Here is a 15,664-nt window from a genome sequence, read left to right as displayed (position 1 = left end):
AGAAACATTTTCTATTCGCATTATTTTACATAGAAAAGATTAGCATAAATAATTCACAACATGTACAAGGAATTGCAGGGAACAATTCGTAATGACGCGTTTACGTCCCAAAATCATACATAAATGCTCGCAGAATCAGTTGGACTTTTTCTGAATTATGTCCAACGTGCGGTGTATTTCCATGTCTTAGCTGCCGTAGGACATCGCTTTGTGTCATTTATCCCATTTCATGTGGGATAAATAGCTTTAAATCACAGCAGCCGTTTGAAAACACGTTTATTGGAATTTACCAGATTAACTCATCTCTCCGATTCAAATTTCAAGTCTGAATTCCTTAAGCAATAAAGCATTATAAAGTTGCGGGAGGCTGTTTTCAAACCTGGTTGAATACCAGTGGTTTTGCATTAATTTACTACTAAGCTAATAAGTAGGTTTCGTTTTGTTATGCTAAGCTTTATTGCTTTCTTTTATCGGAATAGTGTTTTCACCAAAGCGCAGACAAGGCATTCTTTGATGAGGGAATTAGTGCTCTATTATTCCCCTATTATTCATTGCACACTAGAATATGTAAGTACCTGAGGGTGTAAAAGGAGAACAGAGTCTATTGCAAAGTGTTCGGCTTGTTTCTTTGTACAGCTGAGTATGAGATGATAAACCGCTTAATACAGCGCACTAATTGGATGAGAGCAAAGAGATGGGAATTAGTGGATCCAAAGGAGATCGTGCTACCAGTTTCCAATGCCGCTTTCTTCCGTCTTTCTTTCACAACTTCAACAGCTCCAAAGGCGGCAGAACCTCCCCACCCCCACCATTCCCTTCGAAAAGACTGTGTGTTTTGTATAGAATTATGCGCGTTCGAACAGCCCTGGGTTAAATGGAACACGCATAGCAAATATTTGGCATTTTGATAGACTATGCTACAAAAACGAACCTGAGGTTTAAAATATACTTTATTGTGTTTCATCTAATGGTAAAGATAAAAAGATGCAAACCAAGACAACACTTAATTGCGTTTTCACTAAGCGATCATTATTCATACATGGTTTCATTAATGCATACAATATATTATGCCTCCCATACGTTAAAATTTAATATTAAGAGATCTGCGCATAAAAAAATTAACCTGTATCCGAATCATATATTCCTTTCCACGTTAACCAATACAATTTTTACATGTATACATATATACAACAGTATTTCTACCTATACACATGCATGCAAATGTACACATGTTTATATAGACGACTTGTCACGCTCCTTGAAATCTCTCCAAATCTGGAAGCTCGTTTTGGGAACAGATGGTGGGGAGCCTGGCAGTGAATGGAGGGAGAGTTGAATTTGTGTGAGCGTGCTGAAACCTGGCTCCCGTGTTAGAGTTACCAGAGGCTGAAGGCAGCACAAAAACACCGGGGAGGTTTGCTTAAGGTTGGGGGTCACAGTCGTCGTGTTTTGTAGCAAGAATTCCCAGATATTAGGGCCAAATTGGGTTGCTATTCATTAATAATGTTCACAATAAGATTAAATCATTCTGGAAAATCTCATAAAACCCTCTAAGTACGCTTCACTGGCTCTTTCAAACGAAATCATTCAACACTTGGGGAGGTTTGGGTGACGAGAAATTGGTTTCTTTGCTAATGCCTTTTTTTTCAAAGACACTCAGAGTTTATCATGCGTGACATGTCAAATGTTTAATATAGACTTGATGGGAGTCATCGGCCGTTAACATGTGATATTTATGGTGAATATTTAGCAAAGAATAGCTGCTTTACCAGCTGCAAGGCATGAAAGAATAGTCTGAGATCTACATGTTTGCACCATCACTGAGGTGGGATTAGTTATAAAGCAAGGCGAGTAAGAGGGAGATGCTTTAATTCGACCATAAGAACTTTAATCCACCAGGTAATTTCACGCAATTTGATTTAGTACTATAGAGTGGGGGTCAGATGGGGAGGGGAGGGGGGCGAATGACTTTAAAAAACGTTCATTAACTGACATAATGACATGGGTTCTGGTCTGATATCAACCAAAAGATATGTCGCCCGCAGTCGACGTGTTAATAGGTTGCCTGGTCCAAAACGGTTAATAACATGAGAACATCAAAGTCGAGAGTGGGACTGTGGGGTCACGCCAGGCCACGTTAAAACACAAGGGTTGGCCATCACGGCGCAAACCTTCATCTTAGGTGACGGAAGGCTACCACCACAATACAGTATAGCGAGAATAAGGTCAGTTCAGACATCAAAACTGCTACCCCACCCCCGGCTGCGACATTTTGGGATCGGAAACAGTAAAGAATCTACAAGATCACACGCCCACCTCCATCGCACAAACTGTAAATCTTTCGCACGCCCCGAAAATTTGGTTTTATTTTCATCAAGTTGAATTTCTTTTCTGCCAAACTAACGGTCTGTTGAACACACTGTTTGTGTCCAAAAGAGACTGTTTTTTAAAAAAAGATGATTTACACCCCCGCCCCGTATGGAAACAGAAGGGAATTTAATTCACCAATGCCAACAGTTGATGGTATGGTTGAAAGAGAGCTGTTAAAAGCTAGACTGGTGGGAATTGATAAAATTGCCAGCTTAGTACAGAAATCAGAGACTGGAAATTGCCACAGCCAAGTTGTTCGATCTGTTTTTTTCGAAAGGTATCATCTAATTTGATTATTAGTGTCAACATTAGGAGTTAGCGTCCCCACATTGACCAGCGCACTGGTGACTTCAATAGGAAAATCCAGCGGTTGTGCTATTTTGAAACCTGATATTCTTGTATTTCAGCCTCACATTTTGGAAGATGAAGCTTTCCCACTGGATCTATACTGACATTAATTTGAACAAGATCATATTGTGATATCGACAATATGATATCAGCATGTTCTAAATATACATATTCTCTGTATTTGTTGTATACAATTTATAAGGTACTTGAGTTCGTGTGGCGACCTTCACTTTACTCCGGGGAGCAGATTACCGTGCAAACCTTACCCATCCAATCACTCACTTTGAGTGGCGCTGGGCCAGGTAACCTCTCGGCGAGTCTCGCACTCAGCCGCTTTGGCTATCAATTGGATAAGTCAGCGCCGAGACTCAACTAACGTGGATGGCAGTCACCAAAGCACGTCTTGGCGAACTCGTTAAACACCAAGGTTTAGTAACCTAGGTGGCTTATTTGCACATAAACTGAAGAGATCCAGGCAAATACTTGTTGGCAGCATTTTATAGCCTGGAGGGTGGTGGGGGGAGGAAGGGGTGGGGGGCTCGCTGTTATATTTTCCAAATGATAGTTAACATAGTCCAGCAAGGATGTATACAGATATTGAAAATGAAACATAAACTCAATTCCTTTTCATTTACACCATCCCGCTGAGCAAAATTCATAAACCATTTTTTATTGGTAGTGTCAGCAATATAAGACAGTGAATGGTACTAGCAACTTCGGCCAATGTTCATTAAAACAACATGGTTGGAAGAATGCGCTAAATGCTTGAAGTAATCCTAACCACGTGTACGGATTACATGTAGTAGTGCAGAAAATGTTAGTACTCTTCATTGTTTCATTAATAAATTGGATTCCAGGTCCAAAAAAATATTGTGATCCATCTGAATGTTGTGCTGTGTTATTATAGCGTGGTTCTCCCTCTCGAAATTAACGAGATAGATGTTTTAATTGCTTCGCAGTGTTGTGCTTATGAGCTATCACACTTAGAAATCAGCCAGCACATACCCATGTGCAAGCGTGATTTGTGAATGAATGGAACTATCCTGAAACGGAATGGCTGGCTGCAAAACACCTTCCTGATGTGCAGCCTGAATGTCACCATCCCGACAGACAGAAACCTGCCAGGGTTCGAGCCTTTACATGACATCGGGCTGCTCGAAAGAAACTATCAGCTGACTGCGCCTACATCGGACAGAAACACAACTGTCACCTGAAAAAACAGTTATTTTTAGTTATGAATTTGAGTCGATTGTTCTGTACTGGTGGATCGCGAGTTTGTCTGCAGTGGATAAATGCTCAGCAGTATAAATAATCGGGATTTAGAATAAGCGCTTTCTCCAGTTAGCTTGTTAAGCGTAACATTTTATTTTCGAGTGTCGCCACTCTTCTAGCCCATATCAAGAAGTTACAACAGTACACGTAATATACCAAGTTGTTTTTATAAGGTTTTCGAAACCTCTATGGTTAATAAGTTAAATAAAATGTTTGTCCATAAATAATTATTCTACGAACCTAATACATCCACAACACTGTTTAAGAACTGTCTGGTAATTCTAGAGAATAAACTTTCACAACACGCTGAGTGCAAATTTTCAATTTTTTTAAAAAAATGTACAATTATTTTCCTTGGAAATTCTGAAGAACGACCATCATGTACAGAAATCAATCACAGTTTAGTGAAATAAGCAGTCCACTCGGATTGGCAGTATTCTGTCCCTTTGGTTTAGTAGCGAACCGCTGGTTGGCTACACTGATGTACATACATATATAGATGTAAAATTCCAGACGTAACCAATGCATGTATGCCCGTGTGTGCTATACAACCGGTCCGTCGCAGAAAGTCAACCTCAATTCATTCAGAAACAGTATCCCTTAAATCGGGCCACCAGGAATTAGGAAACTACCCGTGAGTTTTGAATACACTTCATCTCTCTTTTAATTTCAAAACTACCCTGATTAGATCAAACACTAGTGTATTAAAGAAAGTTTCTCTCAAGTATATTCTTAACCAGGCGCTCCTATTACTATCTTCCCCTTTCAGAGAAATAAGAATGGTAAGAGCATCGCAAATCTTATATGTAAACAATGTAATTGGTTTTCTATCTTTCTTTTTGTCTTGGTTGTTTTATTTATTAGGTGTGGCTTGTTGATGTGATGAAAGGGATACTGGCTCTATGGGGCATGCACAGTCTGAGAACCCAATCCACGCGGTGTAACTGGTCCTCTTTCTGAATTTGGTCTTGATCAGCAGCGTGTGTGAAGCCCCTTGCTGTGTACTCAGCACACTTCCTTGCCAGTGGAGGGTGCGGGAAGGATGTTGAGTTGTGTGAGTTGGGCTGCATGTTCCTTGGCTTTGAGTCTGAGTGCTGCGATACTGGACGCTCGTCTGTCTGCTGCTGCTACCGCGGGGTCTGAGAGGGCGCCGGCCTGCACTCCCCCTTCTACCCCCGGGGCCGACTGTCTCAGCAGGGCAGGCCCAGAGGCGCCTGTCAGCGGAGCTACTGTCGAGAAGAGCCTGCAACAGACAAGGATTTTCGACATTATAATACGGGAAAGAGTTTAGCGTCAAATACGATCAGCTGATTTGGTGACGGGTGGGATACCAATGAATATAAAGGCTTCATTGATCGGGGTGTGGTTGGGGAATATTAGTCTACACAATGGGTCAAGTAACACCGCACTCACATTATATCAGACTTCCACATTACAGGTCGGACTATCTAATTAGTGTTCATGTAAGAGGAAGCCTACCCAATATAAGAACTCGTCTTAAAGTAATCAGTGTACGGCGGGAAGTTGCCTGTTTTGTCAATGTGTATGCTCGGCGTGTAATGGAGTTGAACCCCATTATTAGCGGTAATATTGTGGGGACGTGAATGGATCACAACTGCCCGGTGAAACCACTTGGACAACTACGGTTTCGTGTAATCTAACTCAGGAAGTAAACACTGATAATCCGTCATTGTCCCAGCTAGCATGATCAAAGAAAAAAGTTCAGCTAGGATGTCATTATTCGGAGTCTGGCATCACCGGCAGAATTCTGCACGTTCTCTTGCTGCTGCAAAGGACAATACTCCAGAAGGTCGAACCTGAAACGGTAACTCTCTTTCTCACTCTACAGCTACTCCCAGACTTCATGGGGATATCCCACATTCCCTCCTTCTCTCTCTCCTTTTATTTCAGATTTCCAGCACCCGCAATATTTTGCTTTCGTGTTAGTGTTTAATTCATTGCGGCTTCTCTTCCAAAAATGCCCGTCCTCGATCATTCACATTCAGTTCTGTGCATTTGACCCCATTGTATGTTGGCACAGACACTGAAGCCATCGTTCAGCAAGGGGTTTGGAAATGCTGTACCTGTTCATATTATTGAGCTAATTGGTACACCACAACTTTGTGATACAACGCTATTGCTTCTTTGCTGATTCTAAGTTGCTGTTAGGTTACTTCACAGCTTAGGTAACAGCAAGCATAATCTCAAACAGAAACTTTACAAGTGCAGCAATACACAGTGAAATCAGGGCATATTTTGCCTGCGTAACCATTGATTTCCCCTTTTTGGGAGTGGCAATGACATCTTTCATGTCCGTTCCCCTTGAAAGGGCATCGTTCAGCTTTCCTTCTCGGGTGATAGTTCTTACAAAACAAGGGGCAACTTTCAATTCCCACAGCCAAAACTTTTGCACCTTGACTGAAATAATTAATACTTTATATTTCCTTGTCTGAATATTTTATGAAAACCAAACACATTACTTTAAGAATGAATAATATACAAGGGCTTATTAATAACATCAAGATGTGTAGGTGCCAGTGTTGGACTGACGTGGACAAGGTCAGAAGTCATACGACACCAGGTTATAGTCCAAAAGGTTTCTTTGAAATCCAAAGTCTTCAGAGCGTCACTCTTTAGTCAGATGGACGATAACCTGGTGTCGTGTGACTTCTGACCTCATAAAATCAAGAATGACATCGACAATTTGCTAAATTGCTTTGGTGATAGGACACGGTAGATTAGCCGTCGCCATCGCCTTACTTAGAATTTGTGATCATTTTAATTTTCCACAATTAGTGTACACACTGGACTTGAATGGTTAAATTAGCGAAAGATTGGACAGAGCACAGGTTCCCTTACCATGGCTCCTCCTACCTTACATGGGTAATGGGGAACCGTGAGGCTATCCAGCAGGTATATTAGCACATGTATGTGTCCGTGTTTTGATGTCAACTTTGTTGGTGCTGCAGCTCCGTGACTCTCAAATGGAAAAGGCCGTGATGTATGGTATGTCTGCATGGTACAGTCAGTAAAAATTATACGGATCAACTCACCTACTTTCTGATGAGTTGTGTTGCTCACCGTACAGTTGCTGCTGTCCAACTAATAGAAGTTTAACCCAACTGTTTAGCCAACTCTCTGAATAGGGGATGGACAGGAATTGACAGAATCCCATTGAAGTTGTATTGGCACCGAAACCGCACGTCTGGAGAGGGGAAATTGGAATCCAGTCACTCCTCTGTGCTAGTTTTGTAATCTAGTACTCAGGCCAATCGGATCCACTATTGTCCATTATTAATGTTAATTTACAATGTTCAAAAAGACCAGCCTCTCATTAATGTCAGCATGGATTGAGATTACTTCCCCTGGAATATTATTGAATCCTATAGATTTGGGTCTATGCTCATTGGGGTTACTGAAAACACCTGTCATAAAGTCCAGAGATGTGCAAGTTAGGTGGATTGGCAATGCTAAATTGCGCATCATGTTCAGGGATGTGCAGACGAGGTGGATTAGCCATGGGAAATGCAGGATTACAGGGACAGAGTAGGGAGTTTAGGTGGGTTGCTTTTCGAAGGGTTGGTGTGGAGTCGATGGGCCGAATGGCCTGCTTCCACACTGTAGGGGTTTTCTGATTCTCTGAAAGCATTTGTGCCTAGGTGGGTTCCGAATGTGGAGAATGCTCACTCCATATTCGAAAAACGCCTCTTTGGCTCGGAAGCTTCTAACCATAGCAAGGGTTTTCTATCGCCAGTATTGCGCAATAATGCAAGGGAGGAAGGTGCAGGATACACGATCCCAAATCTTAGTAAAAATAAACGCTTCAAACACGTTGTATTTTGGTTGTGTGATAGTTTGAATCACGGAATGGGATGTATTGATACGGAATCGCTTTATCTCCTTGCCCTGCATGACCTATGTCCGGATTTGTATGAGTTTCCGAATGCTGCGGTCGACTCAAGATTATACCGGACTGAATAACTTCTTAAATACATAGCGTGCAGATTTCAGGTGGCCTTGTCAAATAATTTTCATATCGGGGTAAGCGGCCAAATTATAAACCTTGAAAGGTAAAAGATACACAGTTGGAGTGATCGAGTTGCTGTGCTCGCCTTGGTTTTCCTTTTACCTCCCGTCAGTCCATCGTTACCCTGTTGCTACTTTCAGTTCCACTTTCTGGAAATGAATAAGGAATAAACATTCCAGATTTATTCGTTTTTGCTTAATCTGATACAAGTGAACAGCTCTCTCAAAAATCAACATACAGCGCTAAGATAGGTGACCAATCTAAGAAATCAACACTGCCGTGCACTGGCAGTTAGGGAAGAAACTAACTATATTAGAATTCTTTACAGCTAGTCTGCGAGAAATGAAATATTGTTGGGAATGTCAACATTTATAAACGTAGCGATGGCGACTGTTTTGTTCAAATTTTTGTCACTGTCATAAGTAGCGCATAAACTATATAGTAAGTAGTTTCGAGCTAAAATATAGTCTCTCCTGGTCTATTCTTTCCTTTGCTTTCCTTTTAGAGAAATCCCTGGAGAAATACTGGACAATGAGCTAAACTGTTTTGATGGTACCAGGGTCTCTCTCTGGAACTCGCAGCTGTAGACAGCGCTTCCCTCTCAGCCAAAGTACAGGTGGAGCCTGCACTAACTGCTGCCACTTTTTTTTTCCGGAGCATTTGTCCTTTAGTTCACCAGGAAGCACTGTAAACGCTTTATTGTTGAATTACGGATGTTTGAAAATGAGTTTGATTTCTCCCCTTCACACACACCCGCGCGGGCGCGCACACACACACACAGCTCGCAATGGCTTGAACATTTTTGTTCTGAAATATTTCTATTCTTGTTAACTATCATGTTACGAGGAGATCGTTCTCTGTGCTGTTCGGGTAAATGGACATGTTGCTGCTACGTATGATTACGTGCAATGGCTTTTGAAGATCAGTTCATTCGTCTGTCGCTGGATTTGTTGTTACATTTCATGTGAGATTAATCATAACGCTGAGTGATATGTTTTACTTTCACTCCATTATCTTGCTGACTTTTCACGTTAGCCAGATTGCTGCTGCTATTCTAAAAGTTTATTATCAACTTATTTTGTAAATGGCTGTTAGGCTTGTTCTTTTACAAAATCGGGTTTTAGCTGCTGGTTCTGAACGAATTGCTTTAATCCCCCCTTGTTCATTGCGCCTGGTGACTGATTCTGATTCTCTCGCGCATCTTGACCTGTTGGTGATGTTGCTGCTCTCGGAGGCGGGCGGGCGGGAGGGGCTCTGCCTGAAGCTCTTACCTGCCGAAGTGCGGGGTGATGAAAGGATGTCTGAACATGGCTGCTCCCAGGAAGGTGCCGAGGCCTAACGGGGCCCCGCTGGGGGGCAAAGCAGCGGTGCCTGGTGGAGGTGGAAGCCCCGGGAAGGCTGCGGCTGCGGCGGCTGCGGCGGCGGCGGCAGCTGACCAGGCTGACTCCAGGCTCGGGTGGTGTCCGAAGGGACTGCTGTCCAGGTAAGGTCCCAGCGGATGTCCCGCTCCCAACGGGCTAGCGAAGGGCAGACCTCCTGGGTGGCTCTGAGCTCCGGCTTTCTCTCGCTTTCGCCACTTAGCTCTGCGGTTCTGAAACCAAACCTGCAAAAAAAAGTTCAACTTATTTTACAAAAAGAGAGAAACCTTCTCACAAGATGTAGAAATGAAGTACAAAAGGGGAAGAGAGGTGTCCTGCAATTATAAATTCACTTTCGGATTTCAACCAGCAACGCAAATGACCATTAAATTGTTAATGGACACAATCATTGTACAATTGAAATACAGCAATTATTATAAAGAAACAATGAACTTTAAACATATCTGTCCTTAACACTTGACGACTTAAATTTCATATTAGTTCCACGGAGCAATGTAAAACAAATGTGTCTCGACACCAGTTACCAATGCTCAGGAATTAGTAGAATTGTACAGAAATGGCCCAAATCGGATGGCGTGAGGCATAAGCCTTACCGCACATATTCATATTACACATACAAAACACCCTCTTTGGATTCAGGCGGCAAACCATATCAACTACACACAGATCCCTGACTTTTCCCGAGAAATATCAAATACATCATGAAAAAATAATGAAGCGATATAATATCGGATTAGGAAAATAAATAAATACACCTTCGCATATTTGGAGGTAAAATACAGCACTGAGATAGCGATTATAATCCTAATCGAGTTGATGTATTAAAAGGAAACCGATTGTGTCTTCTCAATTTGTGTCGTCGCTTTCAAATTGACCTTAATTAATTAACAATAACTAGTAGATCTTTTTAAAACAGGAATTAAAAATTAAAATAATACGCTACAATTAATTTTACTAGACTTTCTCCTCAATTTTATTGAGCCTAAACCGGCTTTTGTATAGAAGGAGAGAGAGAAAAAAAGTTATTTAACTTTCCCACGACTAGCTGAGCGGAAAATAATCATTCCTGGCTGCTTGTCACATTGGGTATTTGACAATAGAACAATGTGTCAACAGAACCAGGGAGAATCTCATCATTAGCCCCTTTAATGCAAGAAGCTGTTGTGTATTAAATGAGCCATATGGAATTTATTAGGTCTTATCAGCGCTTGATTGTAACTGTAAAGTGATTTACTCGGCCTTTACCTCCCAACATATGTTTTATGTTCCCCGAGTTCGCAATAAGGCGCCAATCATAACGTTTATCGTCGCTTTGTTTATGAAGCTTGGAGAGAAAATTGTCGTGCTATGGGCCCTATCAACTTGTGCAGCCCTTCACTTTGCACCGTGATATTACATTCACTAAAAGCAAAGAAAGCTCAATCCTTTCTTGCTGTTTTAAAGTCTTCGGTTGCCGTGGCGAAAAGGTATTTTCAATATTCATATTTGCGCAGTGACATCTGCAGAAAATCTGACAGACCAGTACATTGTATCTGACACAGTCCAGTCAGAGTTTAAGATTGTACGCCCGAGGTTATCTTTAGTATTATTATTTCTTTTAAACCCAAAATAAAACTGGATTATAAATAATTAAAATAGAAAAAAAAAACCGAAAACTTTAGGTGAAAACATCTAATACACCTCGCCTTTGATTGGAGAACTGTCCCAGAAACTATCCATCTAGCCACATGTCCGCTGCAACTTACTTGCACGCGTGCTTCCGTTAAATCTAGCCGCATCGCCAGCTCTTCCCTGCATAAAACACAGAAAGAAATGAAAATACACTTTCAGCACCCCCATAGTTCGCGGTAGTTTTGTTTTGGAAAGCTAATACAATGTTTCAGGCTCGATATGAGGATCAGACATGAGCAAGCAGATATTTACGGACGCTCTCCACTCTTTCCTGTTTGTATGGGCCATAAAATAGGCCAGGCGAAGTATGCAAACATCGAGCAAGTCAAGCGGCTCATCTCCGACATTGTCAGAAATGTAGGCACTGTCACAACCACTAGAATATACCATTATGTGAGATAGGAAATCGCCCTTTCTAATACTAAACGGAAACTAACTTTAATTCTGAAGAGCGTTGTAAATTCATTGGAAGTAACCAGGACGATTGCATATGCTAATAAGTGTTTTGCTTCTCTTCCGACCATGACGCACCTGATTAAATAAAAGTTCAGCTTTTTTTTTGTTTTCATTTCTGACAATGTTCCACTTGTATCGTGTCCCGTTGCTTTGTAGACAATTCTATGGGCATCCCTTCACTTTCAGTCAGTGGGCTGAACGAGAAAGGTTTCTAATGTGCATACGGATTTTGAGAGTTTAGAATTTCACGCATTTGCTTCAGATTAGGAAGGTAGACGGGCCAAGGTTTCGAAATCTACGGGATGCAGAAAAAGCGGTAGTCGATCTAAAAAGGGGCTGTCGGGAGGGGAGTGCTGTGTTAATCTGGAGGCCATTACTTTGGTAGACGGGACACTGGCCAGTGGAGAGCTGGAAAAATGATCAGTCTCCGATAGATCAATCGATCATCTCTCCATCGTGTGACCATTCGGTGTGACAATAAACAACGGAGAAGCGATTGGAAATCAAGTTAGAAACAATGACAGACTGCAGAGTGTATCAGTGACGCTTTCAGTCTGGCATCTGGCTTTTCTAAGTTCTGTAAGAGGCTTTTTTAAAAAAAAATAGTGTCTGTACATACCTGGTGAAGACGTCAGGGTAGTGTGTTTTCTGAAAAGCTCTCTCTAGTTCTTCAAGCTGGTAGCTGGTGAATGTAGTCCGATATCGCCGCTGTTTCCTTTTTAACATACCTTCTTCAGAGTCACTACCGGCTGATAGACACAGACTGTCCTCCCCATCCTTCACATCCACGTCTGTCTGAGCCTCCTCCACAAGTTTGGGGCTCAAGTCGTCTTCAACCGCGTCCTCTTTCGCATCTCCTTCGAACGACTTGTCAGCGGGTTCCAGCGAGCTGAGTTCTGGAGCAGGGACCAGGTTCTGCGCGCTGTCCCCTTGCGTTTTGCCCAGGCTGAAGTTTTCTTTGTAGGATTTACTGCGGCTGATGCTGACTTGCGGGGCCTGGCTGATTTTCAGATCGGTGTTTCGGAACGGTTCGGAGGATCTGTCTCTCTCCAATTTCTCGTTAGCAATCTCGTTAAATCCCCGAGCGTCAAAGATTTTACCTCCCAGCCCGTACAGTCTTCGGAATTTCGGGGGGAGATGGAGCTCAGAGTCAAAAGACACGTTTTCCTTGGGCGATCCTATGTGTAAAAACACGTGAACATATAATCAATCATTTAGTGGCGTTATCGGATATTTACTAATAAGTTGGTGGAAGCCAATATTTGACAGGTGCTAACCGTACACTCAGTGCTGGAGCCCATTGTCACTGCCTGATATATGCGGCTGACAAGGACCAAGCTAGTGTTTCATTTCATGAAGTTTAAACGCTGGAGACAGCGAAAAGTTAATATATAAAAATAATAAAACTATCCATCCTCCCCGCCTGCCGACAAAGACTTCTATTCCCCTAGAGAGCGTGTATCACCAGGGCAGGAGCCGAGAGTGAGTGTTCCAATAGAAAGTCTTCTTGCGACAAATCTGTTCTCTGAACAAGGATATTCCCGAAGCAATCAATTTTCAAAGAAAAAGGTCGGTACATTTTAGGATAGAGCTGTTTGGAAGGAACTCTTGGATCGGGCGGTAATTAAAATCGACACACTTTTCACTGTACTCATTTACGTACACTTGACAATAAAGCTAATTCAATTCAACAAAGCCTGACGACATATGATAAATTAAACTCAGGCAAACTCCGCCGAGCCGAAATATGTTTGAATGTCAACGTCAGTTTGCATAGGAACATTCCCTTTAAAATAAAGAGCAGCGATTGCCACTAATGTGTGGACATTTAAAATCACTTGCTCCTGTTGACAGCTAATATGCTACATGTGCAAAAAAGTTATTTTGATGTCCTTTAGTTTTACTATGGATTCAGAACGGATTAAAATATCATCGCCTTCCATCATTTTCACTTTTAAACTTTAATCTACTTTCCTTCTCCAAATGCTCCTGAAAAAGCCCATGGTTTAACTAGATTAATCGAATGTAAACTTTTTTTTTACAATCCTAAATGTTTCCTACATGTTTTGAATAGGTTCTTCTTCACTGATATTCAAAATATGCACGAGTTACAATATCGAGAGCAGTAAAGTGAGAACAGGGATTTCCCTTTCCGAGCGTAGTTAACACGAAAGGTGTAATTTGATATTGCTGTGTTCATCGACAACATGTTTGGAAAGTAACCAATTGCAAACACGCCATTTCTATGAAGCCGCATCGATCTTTGTAAACAAAGCTCCCCCCTAAAAAAAATAAAATCAAATAAAACTGCAGGAATCGATAATATTTTCTAGAACATTTCCAGCCAGAGTTCGGTGTGCCTAGTCTGAACCAGAAATGATGTCCACTGTTGCGAAATGCTCCAAGTGCTTTAAGACCTATTTAAACAGTATACACGCTTCAAACAATACTGAGTATATTTGCAAACGAGGTGCCGATGCTCTTTGTAAATTGGGCTTGTAATGTCAACACATCTAACCCTTAGAAGAGCACGAAATTAGATTCTTTTTCTGGCTTCGAAGTGCAGTTGGACCTGTGATCCAGTCAAGTTTTCCACCCTGTCCCCAGTTAAAAACAACCCTTACCTTCACTGGCTGGGTTCGGTTCATTCCTGGCTGTGAGAAGCGGCAACGCTTGAGCTCCAATACATCTAATTTTACATGGGCTCCTTCTGCCCAGAATACTGTCGATGCAGTAAGAGGAGAGCAAAGTTGGAGATTTACTTTTGCACTCGGATCTATCGCAAATCTCCTCCTTGTATTGAGTTGTCATGGTTGGAGCCTGAGTTCTGGTTTGCCGGAGGCTACGATTCCCCCACTTGTACGGCAATCGCTCTTGCTCTGATCGAGGCACTAATGACATTTGTATTGGGCTGTAATTGCTTTGCTCTCGATTCTCGAACACACGTGCTGAAACCCCTGTGATTGGCTCTCCGAGACCTGGGGTGCCTCTCTTTTTACATTCCACCAACAGGAAGTTTAGGCGAACGGGAAAACGCGGCGTGGACTTTCAGGGAATGAACCCGGTGAGAGCGCTCGGTTCCTCTGGCTGGAGTTGTGTACAGAGCGGCTCTTGCAACTTTTAGGCCTTGAAACTGATTTAGCCCAACAGACGGTAGGTGTAGTTACTCGTAGGCCCCGCTCGTAATGTCACTTAAAAAGTTATCTACTTTTCTTCGATCTGGGAAATTGTAGCGTGCGTGTTTAAATCCGATCGTTCTGAATGAATCTTCAGGAAACATTAATTAAGATGTAGGTCAGAACATTTTTCATCGAGTGACACTTTATGAATGTATGAATTACAACTTAAAGGCAGAGTCTGCTTTTATATCCAATGCAAAATTATATCAAGATGATGAATTTCAATTGGAAAATGCTGTATTTCTGGACCTAACCTTGAACTAAGTAATCTCCTCATCCTGCTCGGCCAGTCACTTGGTGTGACCCAATGCACTGAAATTTAGGTCAATATTAATTCACTGTTCAAACATTATATCTCGCTGTATAAAGCGATCGTTCTCTCTCTCTCTCTCTATCTTTCGCGGTTGTCAGAATGCTCAGGTGTTTTCATTGTAACACTTTTGAAAGACTAAGGAATTTCAGTCTGTGATTCCGAGAACCTCTAAACCCAGCTCGTTCAACAATCCGCAACAGGACTTCGTAACTGCCCCCTATTCACCCAACAAATTAAAGGCTAGATTAACTTGTAATGTGATATATTAAACGTTCGTATTGGTAGCTAAATGTGTTTTACAATAACGATTGTCGTAATTTTTATGAGATATGAATCTTGTCAGTAGATGTGATATACACTGTCAGGAATGTGATCGGGGTGCACGGTTGATCAATGCTGAGATGGTTGTCATTTCACAAACTAATCCTGTAAAGACGTAGATGAGAAATAGTAAGTTATATGGACCAGCCAAATTGCTCAATTCTTGGAACCCCAATCGGCTTTTCGGTATGGAAATTAATTTGACGATATTCCGTTTATTCTCATCAGATGTTGATTCTAAATGGCGTATTGCAGATATTTCGTGGCGGAGAACTTCATTTTGTATCTACAATAGCACCTCACGATTAAAACGGCGCATTGCGTGACT

The 15,664-nt window shown here is 41.8% G+C and overlaps 1 protein-coding gene across 4 annotated transcripts; it reads right to left on the bottom strand.

Annotated features, from left to right (window-relative positions):
• Positions 1-4,054: 4,054 nt before the first annotated feature.
• arxa (aristaless related homeobox a) lies at positions 4,055-14,452 on the bottom strand. 4 transcript variants are annotated; one of them, XR_006313155.1, is made up of 6 exons: positions 14,148-14,452; positions 12,143-12,701; positions 11,142-11,187; positions 9,289-9,620; positions 7,044-7,195; positions 5,156-5,233 (listed from the first exon to the last, which is right to left on the bottom strand). XR_006313155.1 is itself a non-coding variant. In XM_043700752.1 (5 exons), the coding sequence occupies exons 1-5, from the start codon at positions 14,422-14,424 to the stop codon at positions 4,996-4,998; spliced, it is 1,452 nt and encodes a 483-aa protein (XP_043556687.1). In that variant the 5' UTR covers positions 14,425-14,446; the 3' UTR covers positions 4,055-4,995. The 4 variants fall into 4 exon arrangements, 3 of the variants coding, with proteins under 3 accessions (XP_043556687.1, XP_043556688.1, XP_043556690.1); XM_043700752.1 differs by lacking the exon at positions 7,044-7,195 and having other exon boundaries at positions 4,055-5,233; positions 14,148-14,446; XM_043700753.1 differs by having other exon boundaries at positions 5,140-7,195.
• Between the last annotated feature and the right edge of the window lie 1,212 nt (positions 14,453-15,664).

This window comes from Chiloscyllium plagiosum, chromosome 12, assembly GCF_004010195.1.
Source record: "Chiloscyllium plagiosum isolate BGI_BamShark_2017 chromosome 12, ASM401019v2, whole genome shotgun sequence".
NCBI lineage: Eukaryota > Metazoa > Chordata > Chondrichthyes > Orectolobiformes > Hemiscylliidae > Chiloscyllium > Chiloscyllium plagiosum.
The sequence above is the reverse complement of the archived record's forward strand: the minus strand, read 5'-3'. Positions and strand labels throughout refer to the sequence as shown.